Here is a 15,256-nt window from a genome sequence, read left to right as displayed (position 1 = left end):
ACTAATAGCACTGCCTGGAGTGGGATTTTCATTGGGCTTGTGGATTACCCTCCCCCCAATGTTTTGTGATCCCAATGAAAACTGCCCCTGCTCTTACATTTTAAAAAACCTTGGTGTCCTTCAAAGTGGTGTGTGCAGTGTCATGTATAGTTTGGCCCTTTGCAGTATGCGGCAAAGCTGCAGACAACAATGGATTCTCAGAGTTGTTCAGAATTAATGAAAGAAGGTTCATCCCACAAGATTTCTGAACTGTCACGAAAACAACTAAAGTTTTCTCAGGTTTACATAAAAATATCACTTTTAGTTGACTCTATACTTCATTTTGTCTGATGGCAGGTTATTTTAATTCTGGATTGTAATCATCTTCTCTGCTGACTTCATGGAGAATAGAAACAATGTGTCTGAATTCATCCTCTTGGGGCTTACCCCGGATCCAAACATACAGAAAGCCTGTTTTGGGCTCTTTCTGGTCTTCTACACAGCAATAGTGTTGGGGAATCTACTTATCATAGTCACCATCAAAAGCAGCTCCCGTCTGAACTCTCCTATGTATTTCTTCCTTAGTTACCTCTCCTTTGTGGACATCTCCTACTCCTCTGTTACTGCTCCCAAATTGATTGCAGATTTCCTTGTTGAGAAGAAGACAATCTCCTTTGTTGGTTGCATAATACAGCTATTCTTCATCCATTTCTTTGGTGGCACTGAGATCTTCCTTCTCACATCAATGGCATATGACCGGTACATAGCCATCTGCAAACCCCTCCATTACACAACTATTATGAGCAAGAATGTATGTGGTTTAATGGTGGCAGGCTCATTCCTAGGTGGGTTTCTTCATTCAATAGTCCAGACTCTCCTTACTATACAGCTGCCCTTCTGTGGGCCCAATGAAATTGACCACTATTTCTGTGATGTTCACCCTTTACTGAAATTGGCCTGTACCAATACTTACATGGTTGGACTCATGGTCATTGCCAATAGTGGCATGATATCTCTGACCAGCTTTCTTGTCTTGGCAGTTTCATACATCAGCATTCTAGTTATGCTGAGAACTCATTCTTCCGAAGGACGCCTAAAAGCCCTCTCCACCTGTGCTTCCCACATCGCTGTTGTGATCTTATATTTTGGACCCTGCATCTTCATCTACCTGAGGCCTCCCACCACATTTTCGCAGGACAAGAGTGTGGCTTTATTCTACACTATTATCACCCCTATGCTCAATCCCTTAATTTATACACTGAGAAATGAAGAGGTGAAAAATGCCATGAGAAAATTATGGAGCAAAAAAGTATTTATGGAGTGAGAAATAACAAGAGATGCATTTTATCACTCTCATATGAACACTGGGGACAGGGATATTCTGCTTGCATTTACAGAAGCGGCTAATTGTTACACTGAAATCTGGAAAGGCAGTTTCCCTTAAGCTACCGCTGTGTTGGTTCTATTTTAGTAATTTTTACTTGTGTGTTTGCTCATTAAACAAATAGTACAGATTGTAGCATACACGTCTACTCAAAAGCAAGCCCCATTGAGACTTACTCTCAAGTAAGTATGCATTGGCTGTAGCCTTAGGGTAAGCTGGGAAATATATATTATTATTTCTTTGCCAATCCTTCCTATGAAAGATTTTGACCTTCACATATTTCTTATTTGAGAAAAAGAAGCAAGAACTCTGGAAGCTTGTGTACCAGCATTAAGCTCAAATGGTCAAATCAAAGCAAATAGCTCACTCATTTTGTGCCTCGTATTCTTTTGGCTCAATACATTGCCAATCAATATGTTTCATCTACCGTATTTTTTGCTCTATAAGACTCACCTTTTCCCTCCTAAAAAGTAAGGGGAAATGTGTGTGCATCTTATGGAGCGAATGCAGGCTGCACAGCTATTCCAGAAGCCAGAACAGCAAGAGGGATCGCTACACAGTGAAAGCAGCAATCCCTCTTGCTGTTCTGGCTTCTGAGATTCAGAGTATTTTTTTTCTTGTTTTCCTCCTCCAAAAACTAGGTGCATCTTGTGGTCTGGTGCGTCTTATAGAGCGAAAAATACGGTAATTGTGGTCAGTTGGGAAAGAGAGAGGTCAGCTTCCTTGAAGGTTCATTCAGATAGGTTTGAAACAATCACAAATTATTTTTCTGGACTGTTTGGGGTGAAACTGCACCCCACCTCTATGCTGATGGAGAACACTAATAATGTGACAGAATTCATCCTCTTGGGACTATCCCAAAACGAGCAGGTCCAACAAGCCTGCTTTCTCCTGTTTCTGCTCAGCTACTTAGTGATTGTTCTGGGGAACCTTCTGATCATGGTCACTGTGCGGTCCAGCCAGCGCCTCCATATGCCCATGTACTTCTTCCTTTCTGTCCTGTCGTTTGTGGACATCTGCTATTCATCTGCTGCGGTGCCCAAGCTAGCTGATTGCAGACTTGCTTGCCAAGGAGAAAACCATTTCATTTGTGGGCTGTGTTGCTCAGTTCTTTTCTGTGCACATCTTTGGTTGCACTGAGATCCTTATCCTCACAGTGATGGCTTATGACCGCTATGTCACCATCTGCAAACCCCTTCACTACACAGCCATCATGAGCAGGCGAGTCTGCCATCAGCTGGTTGTAGCCACTTGGCTGGGAGGACTTGTGCATTCAATGGTCCAGACTATCCTCACCATAAAGCTGCCCTTTTGTGGGCCTAATGAGATTGACCACTATTTCTGTGACATCTACCCTTTGCTCAAGCTGGCCTGCAGTGACACCCACATTGTTGGAGCCTTGGTTGTTGGCAACACTGGGATGATTGATTTGGGATGTTTCCTGGTGCTGGTTGTGTCCTATGGTGTCATCTTATTCACCCTCTGCACACAGTCCTCTGAGGGGAGGCAAAAGGCCCTCTCCACCTGCTGTGCTTCCCTGTGCACATCACTGTGGTGCTCATTCTGTTTGTGCCCTGCCTGTTCATCTATGTCTGCCCTTCTACTACCTTAGCAGTGGATAAAAACTATCCTCACGCCTATGTTGAACCCAATCATTTACTCGCTGAGGAATGCCGAGATGAAAAATGCCATGAAGAAGCTGTGGAGCAAGACACAGAGGCTTGGGAAGCCAAAATAAATTGGGTTAGTTCTCCTGTCCTTGGAATATCTGTAATCATCTGGCCTTTCGATTGGCGTACTCAACAAAGATCAAACCTATCTTTAGTGTGGAAATATTATTTAAGAAGGAGTTATAATTCAGAAATACCCCCCCTTTGAAGTCCCCCACTCCAAATTCAAATAATACTTTGGACATCAGCAAAGAACACATTACAGATTTTTTATGAGGATCTAGAGTGGCTGTGAGCCGGAAGCCTATCTCCACTACAGATATACCGTATGCTTCAGACATAGGTGGCGAACCTCCAGTTTGCAGGCCAAACTTAGCTCGCCGGCCTTCCTCATTTCATTTAACTTTTAATTTGTATACTGCCTTTCTATATTGCTATATGCATGGCGGTTTACAAGCTGAAGAAACAACAAAGATAACACACATGATAACAATCTAATCCAATTCAAAAAAGTCATAATAAAAATATAACTTATATACAACTTATATCAAACAAAGTAATATTCAATAATCCATTAGAATATAGCAGTGCACAATGAAATTAAATATCAGCAAACAACGATTAAACAGAAATTCACTCTTAACAATTGCAATAAATAATTACTAAACTATAATCAATAAAAACAACAGCAAGTCACAATGCATAAAACACTGCAATACATACAAAACCATGTAAAAGGGTTGAGTTGGGAAATAGTGACACACAATTTATAAGATGATGATGATGATGATGATGATGATGATGATGATTAGTATTAAATCCTGAAATCCCTTTCTCCCCATTTGGCTCGAAAGGCCATTTTGGAAAACCCACAGCAACCCTTTCCACACCTGACATCAGGTGTGGGATGGGTAAGGGTAGAGCTTCAAAGGAACAACTGGGAGTTTAAAGTGAGCTCCCCATTATTCCTTTGCTGGATGGGTGATGGGACTTGATGAGTGGTGGGCACCTTAGCAGCATATGGTGGGCACCATGACACCTGCAAGAACTATGCTGGCAAAGTCAGATGTAGTCAATACTGAACTAAGGTAGCCCAACAGCCTGATGGGCTGTAAGGTAGCATCTCGCATTCTTGGCACAAGGGCCCAAATTTAATCCTCAACATAGCATTAGCAGCTGAAAGGATCTCAGACCATACTGTAAATTTGTGGGGCAGGGAGGAAGGAGGAGAACCAAGGAAAGAAAATCTCCCCCTCTCCAAGACATTCGCTTGAGGTGACATTCAAACCCAGGTCTGGCTCATCATGGTCCCCACACTGAGACCCCACCAGAGGTCTTCTGGTAGAGATTTTCCCAGGCTTTCTTTCATCCACAAGATCAGACTCATTTTAATTCCCTGAAATCCTGTTTTGATTGACTTTAATATGCTTTTATACTCCCCATGTTAAAGACTTACTGAGGACTGTGTTGAACTATCACATGGTGACTACAAAATGTGATAATTCAGGGAAGAATGAATGGATGTTCCTGTGGGAAAAGTGAGAAAAAAAATATTGGTATTCACAAACTCTCTGAAGGAATTGTGCAACATGCAACTACTTTGAGCATGATTTAATTGGCTTCCTCTAGGGCCATTAAATGGGGAAAAGAAAACCTTCAAAAGCTCCCCAGATTTAAAAGTTGCTCGTAAAGTCTCTTCTTTCTGATGTAGCAGCAGTAAAGCATTCAGTGTTAATTAAGGCAATGCATTCTCATATTTTGAAACGGGATTCTACATCAACTAAGAGTGCTTCCAGACTGCTGCTATTTTTGGGGTGGGATTCAGTCCCACCATGGCAAATTCAGGCTGTGCAGTTAAAACTGATTTGGAGCTCATGCACAACAAAGCTACCAGTACTTTCCTGAAAGGTCAGACTTTTTGTGATGGAAAAAATGCACTGGAAAGTGTGGGGTAACACTTGCTTGGTGCAATCTTGTCGAATCCTTCCACAAACAAATCAGGCTGAGTGATCATTAAACAGGTTGTCTGGAACTGCCTGAGAAATAATTATCCATGCTGTATCTTGAAATTGCTTAGTGATTTTGACAATTAAGTGCCGTACAATTTTTTTTTTTTTAAAAAATAATTATTAAAAATGTTTCTTAATCACTGGTTGGGAGCTAACAGAGACCTGATCTGCATTCCCTGTGCTTTTGGTGAGGTTTGGAGTGGCAGACCCAGACACTTCCATCTTTTTGTAGGCAAGTAGAAAGAATGGATGGTTAAAGATTGTAGCGGTACTAGATAAACACGTGCCTAGCCAAGCTTGTAAGGAACGAACTCCACCAATCTTCATTTATTTGGAATCCAAATTTTCATGTAAGTAACAGTTTGCTGTCCTTATGTCTAACCTACCATCTGGGTTAAGATTCTGGGAAGAAATGTGAGATGTGGATGTAACAAACCAACAAACAATTGATTTTCAGTTACCCAGGCTATGCCAGAATCTTGGCTAGGACCAGGGAATAACATCCAATGCTGCTGAAAGCCAGTTACGCAGTGGAGAAGTAAATGTGGACACGACTAAAGCACTCCCAAGCAGACAAAGCTCACATTTCAGCACTTCACTGGAAGCGAGTGAACGTCAGAGTGGTGAGGTTGTGGCAGGGAGGATGAGCTCCTGGCTGTCACCCAGGCTTAGGACATCAGAGACTGTCTTCTTTCTTTCCCATTTATCTGTAACTGCAAGCAGGACACCATGGTTGTCCCACATTGCCCTGCTCATTTGCCAAAGAGGGAGAAATATTTGGCTGTTACCTTGTTAGTAGCAGAATTCCCTGGGGCACTTAGTTTTACAGAGTGAGCTTGTAATATCCTTGTGTTATTACACTGGTCAGATGTTTCCAGCCCAATTCTGCAGCTCTGTTTTCCCCATGAAGAAAAGCAAGCTTTTTGCATACACTCAGCTGACTAGTTAGCAACCCACTGAACTCAGTTTGGATTGAGTATTAGCATATAAAATGCAAACTTTTCACTTGGTGAGTCAGGCAGCCCATTCTCTATTAACAGGGAGCTTTGGCTGAATGAAATGGAACTATTCTGAACAGTTATGTGCTTCAATGCTTAAAAACACTAAAAACTAATTAATAATAATAACAATAATATATAAGTGTCCCATAACATGGGTAGCTCACAAAACAATGTATTGGGCTAAACTGCAATGTGCTCTATGTGGGGCTACCTTTGAAGGTGACCCGGAAACTACAACTAATCCAGAATGCGGCAGCTAGACTGGTGACTGGGAGCGGCTGCCGAGACTACATAACACCGGTCCTGAAAGACCTACATTGGCTCCCAGTATGTTTCCGGGCACAATTCAAAGTGTTGGTGCTGACCTTTAAAGCCCTAAATGGTCTCGGCCCAGCATACCCGAAGGAGTGTCTCCACCCCCATTGTTCTGCCCGGACGCTGAGGTCCAGCGCCAAGGACCTTCTGGCGGTTCCCTCCCTGTGAGAAGCGAAGTTACAGGGAACCAGGCAGAGGGCCTTCTCAGTAGTGGTGCCTGCCCTGTGGAATGCCCTCCCATCAGATGTCAAAGACATAAACATCTATCAGACTTTTAGAAGTCATCTGAAGGCAGCCCAGTTTAGGGAAGCTTTTAATATTTGATGAATCATTGTATTTTAATATTCTGCTGGAAGTCGCTCAGAGCGGCTGGGGAAATCCAGCCAGATGGGCGGGGTATAAATAAATAAATGAAATAAATAATCATTATTAAAATTGAATACAGAAGGATAAAAAACAGTTATTTATAGTTTTAAAAAACACAATGAAAACATAGGTGTTTATACTGAGTGGGAGGGTAAATATCCCATGCTTCTGAGCACGCATATTCCCTTTGACATATACATGCACGTTGTATCTTTTCAATGAGACATACAGCAGAAAGGACCTTTTCAACAGGCAGTGATAGAAGCAGAAAGCATTATGAGGGGAGGGCTGTATCTCAGTGATAGAGAATCTGCTTTGCATGCATAAGGTCAGGGGTCAGCAAGGTTTACCTCGCCTGGGCTGGTTCACTCCAGCGGAGATCCCTCTGTGGGCCGGATTGTGCACGAGTGTGAGTGTACCCGCCCGTGATTTCCTGCGTCTGCACAGATGCAATTTCTGGCACCGTGGAAGCGAGTCCCCGCACCGCGCTGTGCCGGTTTAGCGCAGTGTGCGGGGACTCGCTGAGTCGGCAGCTCGGTTCGGGGGTGGCTCATGGGCCGGTTAAACGACCCCCATGGGCCGCTTGTGGCCTATGGGCCTTAGGTTGCCTACCCCTGCATAAGGTCTTTGGCTTATTTTCAGGGAGGATTGAGATTGTCCCCTGCCTGAAACTTTGGAACATTGCTGTCTTTCAGTGTGGGCAATGCTGAGCTTGATGGACCAATCGGCTGACTCAGTATCAGGCAGCTTCCTGTGATGTGGTTTATAATGGGCTATAAAAAGAACTATATGCCATTGATTCCTGTGGCCTTTCAGACAAATCCCTTCACAATCAAGTGAGAACAACATGGGCAATCGTCAAGGATTTCTTCAAATGCTAATTCACACAATGATGGCCCATCAAGATGCCACCTCATTTGGCTCATCTACTCAGCAGAGCTCTGATTGCTCAGAAGAATGATGGAGAGAAATAGCACCACTGTGACAGAGTTCATTCTCCAAGGATTTATGGGAAACCCAACATTACTCTTCGTAGTATTTCTTGTCATGTATCTTTTTAGCTTGATAGGGAATCTAGGGATGGTTGTCTTGATTAGGAGCAGTCCCCAGCTCCATACCCCCATGTACTTATTTCTGACACACTTTTCATTTATGGATGCATGCATAACTTCAACCATTGCCCCTAAAATGCTGCTGAACTTCCTGGTGGAGAAGAAAGCCATTTCCTACAGTGGGTGCATTCTCCAGTTTTTCACATTTTGTACTTTTACAGATGTGGAGTCCTTCATCCTGGCTGTCATGGCAATAGATCGTTATGTGGCCATCTGCAAACCATTGTCCTACACAGTCATCATGTCGAAGGCACTCTGTGTCTGGCTGCTCACTGGGGCATATGTTGGGGGGATCACGAGTTCTCTCATACACACGTGTGCATCTCTAAGACTGTCTTATTGTGGGGAGAATTCTGTCAACCATTTCTTCTGTGACCTGGCTGCCCTGATGGCTCTTGCCTGCTCAGACACATCCCTCAATGAGTGGCTTCTCTTAACTTTTGGCATCTTGGTTGAAGCGTCCAACATTGTGACTATCCTCACCTCCTATGGCTTTATAATCACAACTATCACCAGGATACACTCTGCAGGAGGCCGGCTCAAAGCCTTCTCTACGTGTGCTTCTCACTTGACGACTTTTGCCCTGTTCCATGGCACCATCCTCTTCATGTACTTCCGGCCCAGTTCCAACTTCTCAATGGACACAGACAAAAGAGTCTCTGTATTTTACACTCTCGTCATCCCCGTGTTGAACCCCCTGATTTACAGCCTGAGGAATTCAGAGGTGAAGGATGCCCTAAGGAAACTGATCAGGAAAAATATAAATCCTCACTGATTATTTTAATACTGTGGACTTGAGTAACTATAACTAAGTTTTGTGTATGTACGTAGGTTGGCTGCAGCGCTAGAAGTAAAGCCATAACCAGCAATGGCTGGTCTATTTGGGCAAATGGGGCCCTGCCCCACCAACCCCCAGTCCATCTTCAGCCAGCCCTCCACCTGCTTGCCTTCTTACAACAGCCCAGGAGGAGGTACTTCATCCTCCTTATTCTAAGTATTGTCCTTGTAGAGGGCAGAATGGAAGCAAAACTGGAAGAGTTAGCTTTGCCTGTTATTGCCTCTGGTTTCACCTGTGGTTAACCTTTCTGCCTTCCACTCCACCAATCCCAATGGGAATCAGTCACCACTGGCCACAACAAAATAGGAATTGACTTAACAGAAGTGTTCCTTTGTTCATGACTTCAGTTTAACAAACCCTCCACACATCTTAATTCCAGATGCATGCATAGGCATTATTTGAAGAGGAGTTAAGTTGTGTCAGGGCTCAGTATGGCTTAATTGTAAAACATGTGAAGTATGTAGCACTAAAGAGCCCTTGAGCAAGCGCAGATAATATTTCTGTCACCAGTGAACAACGACAGAGAGTGATTAGGTGATTAGGAAGAAGGGTATCAAGATCAGTTGGTGGTGTTTTCAGACAGACTCGAACTCTGACATCTCTTTTTCTCGCAGTCATCCTCAACACTTACCTATGTTACACTTGATGACTGGCAGGTGTATGTGTGACTCATCTCCACTGAAGAGCATTTAATCTGAGGTGGTATGAAAGTTCTATCTGTGTTGATGGCCCATTCACACATGTGATGTTGTAGTCATCTGGAGATGAACATGCCAATGGGAATGAGCTCTGGGAGAGGAAATATAGTGATGAGGGAACAAGGAAGACATGAATCCCTTAGTCTCTTGAATTGTTCCTCTGCTTCATCCACACCTGACTTTAATGTTTATTTGAAGCTGTTTGCATTCCCATTTATGTAGTGTTGTTTGCATGACATCCTGCTCAAAACAGTTTCTTTCCCCTTGGTATCGCCTTGTAAATTTCTCTAATCCAGGGATTGTGTTAGAGAAAAGCAAATACATTTCTTTCTCTTGAGTTTGTCTTTAATGCATGTGTTACTTTAAACCACTAGAGGACACTGCTTGTGAAGCAATCTAGCAACACTTGTTTGTAGCTCTCTGTCAAAGTTAAATCCACCCATAAAAGCTGAGCTATTTTGTTTATTGTTCTCTCTCAAGTTGTTGAGCCAAAATGTTTGTTATTTTCTCCCTCTCATTTCCACTCATCCTGTAAATAGATCCTGCATGAATAAAGCCTTTAAATTCCAGAAAGTGTAAGTGATGATTCTAATCCAGTCCACCAAGCTGCAAGGTCTGCTAAGAGTTTGAGACAACAGGGCAGAGGACCATAGGGCAAATGCAATGCTGTTAATAGTACAACACCAGTTTCAAAGGGGAACTGTTTTCCACAGAAAATATTTTAGAGATCAAGAATCATTGAGAGGGAAGAAAAGCATACAAGTGGGACTGTTTCCCATTAGATTTCTTTGCCATCTTATGCCAAAGGTCTTGGTGTAGGTTATATATTGACAGCTCTTCATAGTTTCATAACTAAATTGATGAGCTATGATGAGCTGTGAATATATTATAACCAAGACCTGGGATTAACCAAAAAGAAAAAGAGAGAGAAAGAACTGGAAAAGAAAGAAAAAGAAAAAAAAGTGCCCAAGGAAGTTCAGTGGGATTCATCATCACTGTAAACTATCTCAAATGGACACAGTGACAAGCTACATCATACAAAACTTAGCCTCTCCCAGATATAGAATAGTGAAGAAGAAATGTGAGCTGCAACAAAATGTTGCAGTCTGGAGTGAATAGTATGGAGTGCTCAGTGTTCCAGCCAGACAGCCAGCCAACCAACCAACCAACCAACCATTCCTTTTCCTAGGATACTCCATTCCATTTCCCCTGAGATTTCATGTCCCCATGCATTCCATGACTACTGACCATGCTCAGTCTTCTTTGCACTGTTCCCTCCTCTGCATTTCCTTTTGGCATCTTAAAATCTTGGGTTTCCCCTAAGCCTGCTGATACCTCCGTCTTATTGGTAGGTGGTGGCTTCATAAGGACCCACACTTGGAGAATGAGTTTGCTATTATCATTCAGGATAAAATTTCACAAACACACAAAAATACAAACACTTTAAAATGACATCCTTTATTGGGTCAGTCCATTTGTGTAGATTAGCTTTAGGTACACAAAAAAAGGTGGGTATGAGAAAGAAGATATCATACCCTCCAAGTGTCCTGGGACAGTCCTGGAATCACGAAAGCCACCCTGGCTTTTGATTTGATCCCGGAATGTCCCTATTTCCCCTTGCCAGTGCTGTTGCCCACCAAGGTTGGTAAGGAGAATGAGCTGGCACTTGTCCTGGGCAGCAGCAATGAGGGAGCATCCTGTTGCCTCTCCACGGTTTCTCCTTAGCCGCCGCCGCCGGACTCCTTCCTTGGGTAGTTGATGGTGGCACTGGCTCTGAGAGTCAGGCAGAGGGCAGGGGAGTCCTGGGCAGGAAGAAAGGGGGAGTGGAGAGGAGCACAAGGAGCCTTGACTTTTTTATTTTTATGCTTTGTGCATTTGTGTCTAATCTTGCCCCTCTCTTTATTTATTGGTGTGTGTTTTTCTTTTTGCAAATCTACCAAAGAATAATTTTTTAAAAGGTGGTTAAGGGATTTTTTTCAGGATGGTGGAGGCAGGGGTGGAGGAAGGAGGGTGTGGTGGGTGCAGGCTGCCCCGGGTGTCATCACTGGGGGGGGGGGGGGCGACGATGACGAAATGCCGGGCGGCACTCATCGCGGGACCTGCAGCGTGCCCAAGCCATGCGTCTCTAGAGGGAGAGATGGGGTGGCTTGGGCGTGCACAGGCTCCGCGCTGCCCAAATGGTCCACCTGCTGCATCCCCCCCCCAGCTGTGGGGTGGTAGAGTGGGAGGAGGCAGGCAGACTCTGGAGGCCCCACAGTGCACCCCGCCCCTATGTGAGGCTTGCCCCACCATCGCCCTGCCCCTATGTGCGGCTCGCCCCACCCCTGGGCGCGCTGCCCCAGTCACCTGAGTGGCTTCCTCTGCTGCTGGGTGGAGGCCATGTGTGCTGTGTCCTATTGGTGTAGTGGTGGTGGCTGTGGGCAGGGTACAGGTTCAAATATGTGGGAAGGGGCCAGTGGCACTGGGTGGCAGTGTATTTTGCTTGAAGTGGCAAAACATCTGGGGCCAGACCTGAGGAAGTATCTCTCCCAGTACTGATTTCCTCTTTGATAAAGCCCTGGTAAGCAATCCTAAGGATTCCCAGAACACAGTTTTACAAACATGGCATACAGTTCCTTTGAGGCAAAACCATTCCCTTCCAAAAGCCTTAAGTTGGCAAGTGCTTTTGTCAGGGCAGCCTTCACATCCTTGTTCCTCAGACTGTAGATCAGAGGATTGAGCATGGGGATCACTACTGTATAGAACACCGAGGCCCATTTGTCTTGGTCCAAGGAATAGCTGGAGCTGGGCCGAAAATACACGAAGAGCATCGTCCCATGGAATATCCCAACGGCTGTAAGGTGGGAGGCGCAGGTAGAAAAGGCTTTGCGTCTGCCTTCAGCAGAGCGCATTCTCACGATTGTGCCCAAGATGTAGATGTAGGAAACAAGAACCATGCCAAGGCTGCTGGCTAAAATACAACCAAACAAGACAAATAACATGAGCTCATTGTTGTATGTGTCAGAGCAAGAGAGCAATAGAAGAGCAGGCTCATCACAGAAGAAATGATTGATGATATTAGACTTGCAGAATGGTAGTTGGAATGTACAGCAAGTGTGTATCATTGCATCCACAATGCCTATGAAGTAAGCCATAGCCATCAACCGTCCGCAGACTCTTCTGGACATAAGGACTGAATAGTGAAGGGGATTGCAGATGGCCATGTACCTGTCATAGGCCATCAAAGCCAGCAAAAGGCAATCAACATCTACAAAAAAGGAAAGTATATATAGCTGTATAGCACAGGCATTGAAAGAAATCCTTTTGGTCTCAACTAAGAGGTCAGCCAGCATTTTGGGAGCAATGGCTGAGGAGTAGCAGAGGTCAGCAAAAGAGAGGTTGCCCAGGAAAAAGTACATGGGGTTGTGAAGCTGAGGCTCAGCGCAAATTAAGACAATCATCCCCACATTCCAGATTACTGTGATGACATAAATCAGTAGGAAGAGCATAAAAAGAGGGAGCTGCATTTTTGGATCATCTGTGAATCCCAGAAGAATGAATTCTGTTATGATAGAATTATTTCCTTGATCCATCATTTCCCTCAATCAGTGCTGGGTTCAGGATGATTCTTTCTTTTCCTTGAGAAGGGAAGAAATGAGATTTGTGTTTTTGACTGCTCCATCCAACTTCCTTTTTGTTTAGAAACAACAGCAGTCCTGGATTCAAGATAATGGCCATCACAAGCTCAACTGCACTAGTTCAACACAACACCAGCTATGCTCCACATCCCTGGCACATCCCTGTTTCAGCCGTTCTCAAGAGAGGTTTTTTTTTTTTAAAAAAAATCAGTAACAATAGAGGACAGATTCAAGGCTTTAGCCCCATGTACCAGAGGTCTGGTGATGTTATCGCAGACCCATACGCTAAATATTTCTTTATGAGTAAATGAACTTACCTAAGGTGTGGTCTGGATGGTTTCCCTGCTTTCAGAAACTGAGTAGGGGGAGAGACCTTAAATGCTAGCTGCTAGCATCTGGGACATCATCCCTGATGCTACTGAATACCCCAGATATCCATGGTTGTTTTGAGTATTACATTTTAATTGGCTGCTTGCATGCAAGAGACCTTTAAGACTTCCCATTCTGATTTTTGTATAGTCAATTTTAACTATCTAGGTCTAGTATAACTTCTACACACTGGTCTGGATTGTTTCTGTCAATGGTTTTGAGAGCTCCTCACCAAGCCATGACAACTCCTACAGATTCTGCCAAAATACTAAGGCATGCACTCTCTTTCATTCCATGATGGCATGGTACAAGTTGTAATTTGTTTGCTTCCTCAACAAATCCAGTGGAACAATGCAGGAGGAAGCATGAACAAAAGTAAAATTGTTATGTTTGTCCTCTTTGTGCTTCACTGTCCTCAGATCATCATTTCCTTTGTGAAATGACATTGTGGGCCCAAGTACTGGTATTTGGGCAAACAAACAAACAAACAAACAGTCAGATAAATAAGTAAGTACCATATTTTTCACCCTATAGGATGCACTTTTCCCCCTCCAAAAATGAAGGGGAAATGTGTGCGCGTCCTATGGGGTGAATGCAGGCTTTCGCTGAAGCCTGGAGAGCGAGAGGGGTCTGTGCGCACCGACCCCTCTCGCTCTCCAGGCTTCAGGAAGCTATCCTCAAGCCTTGGGAGCCCCTGGGAGTTTCCGCTGGGCTCCCAAGGCCTGCGGACAGCAGCCTGCATCCTGAAGCCTGGTGAGCACTGCACATCACACCCCAGGCTTCAGGCAGATATCTGCAAGCCTTGGAAGCCCGGTGGGAGTTGCTGCCGGGCTCCCAAGGCTTGCGGATAGCAGCCTCCAAACCTGACCTGGTTTGGAGGCTGGCGGTGGGGAAAGCAGCACTTCTCCCCACCGCCAGCCCCACTGGCTTGGGGGACAGTGGGGAGGCGGAGCGCCGCCTTCCCGTTGTTCCTCGACCTGGTTTGGAGGCTGGCGTGGGGAAAGCAGCGCTTCCACTAGTCCCATCTTTAAATCTTCTTTGCTATTATCCTTCTTCTTTCATAGCCTCTGAGTTGTTTCCACAGGCGAGCTGAAATGTACAATATTATACTTTTGTGTGAACTTTGTATGACCCCCCTTTTTTTTGCAGCTGGTAAGTCTTTTATTTGCAGTATGTCCTCACACGCTGGTATTTATGCCAAATTCATCCAAAAGTCCTTCTCGGGTGGCAGACGCCATCTTATCTCAGTTCCGATGAAATAGAATCTAGGCATTTGCTCATTAATTTTCTCAGACAGGTTGCACCAAACTTTAATCTTTCCAGGGGAGGTTTGCTAAAGCGAACTTGAGATGCAGATATAATAACAAAGTGAGAGGTCGCTCCCCCTATGACTATTAATCTGTGCAACACAGTCTGTCTCATAATGGCGGATCCCGATTAAGTAGTGCGACCCAAGAGAGTCTTTTATCTTCTTCCAAATATTTCGAAAAACAAAGGCTTTAGTTAATGTTATTTCGATACAGTTTATATTTTCCAATCTCACTTGCTATAAGTAGTAAAAGACGGTTCTTCTGGGGGGGGGGGGGTTGTTAGGTAGTATCGTAGTAGGAAAAGAAAAAGTTTTATCCCCCCCTCCTTTCCATTCCGTTTCAACATACCGACTTAGCTGTTGTTCTTTGATGTTATCTTTCTTCCAATCTGTCACTCTTAGCATCTCAGTGGCTGGCTTAATTAGCAGATAAAATACCCTTTCTTCGCTCGAAGCATGTTCATAAATCTTATATCCAATTTTTTATCTTAAGAAATGGAACTTGGAGCGCTTATAGAGACAGTGTCCAGGAGATCCGAGCTCGCTCGAGGGCTTTCCATCTAGTGCCCCCACCCCCTCCTTCTTTTCG

The 15,256-nt window shown here is 44.3% G+C and overlaps 2 protein-coding genes and 1 pseudogene across 3 annotated transcripts; 2 read left to right on the top strand and 1 right to left on the bottom strand.

Moving 5' to 3' along the window:
* Positions 1–379: 379 nt before the first annotated feature.
* LOC308471567 (olfactory receptor 4S2-like) lies at positions 380–1,303 on the top strand (the record flags this gene model as incomplete). The annotated part of the gene is made up of 1 exon (XM_080995689.1): positions 380–1,303. One exon carries the CDS (start codon positions 380–382, stop codon positions 1,301–1,303), a length of 924 nt encoding a protein of 307 aa, XP_080851815.1.
* An 870-nt stretch (positions 1,304–2,173) lies between these two features.
* On the top strand, positions 2,174–8,611 carry LOC308463271 (olfactory receptor 4C15-like; annotated as a pseudogene). Its single transcript has 3 exons — positions 2,174–3,069; positions 4,484–4,571; positions 7,786–8,611. The product of its transcript is annotated as an olfactory receptor 4C15-like (transcript).
* A 3,331-nt stretch (positions 8,612–11,942) lies between these two features.
* On the bottom strand, positions 11,943–12,947 carry LOC308463269 (olfactory receptor 5AR1-like; the record flags this gene model as incomplete). Its single annotated transcript, XM_080981480.1, has 1 exon — positions 11,943–12,947. One exon carries the CDS (start codon positions 12,945–12,947, stop codon positions 11,943–11,945), a length of 1,005 nt encoding a protein of 334 aa, XP_080837606.1.
* Positions 12,948–15,256: the final 2,309 nt, after the last annotated feature.

This window comes from Podarcis pityusensis (genome assembly GCF_964106645.2).
Source record: "Podarcis pityusensis genome assembly, chromosome: 1".
NCBI classification, from domain to species: Eukaryota; Metazoa; Chordata; class Lepidosauria; order Squamata; family Lacertidae; genus Podarcis; species Podarcis pityusensis.
Note: the sequence above shows the minus strand (reverse complement) of the source record. Positions and strands in the feature narration are given on the sequence as shown.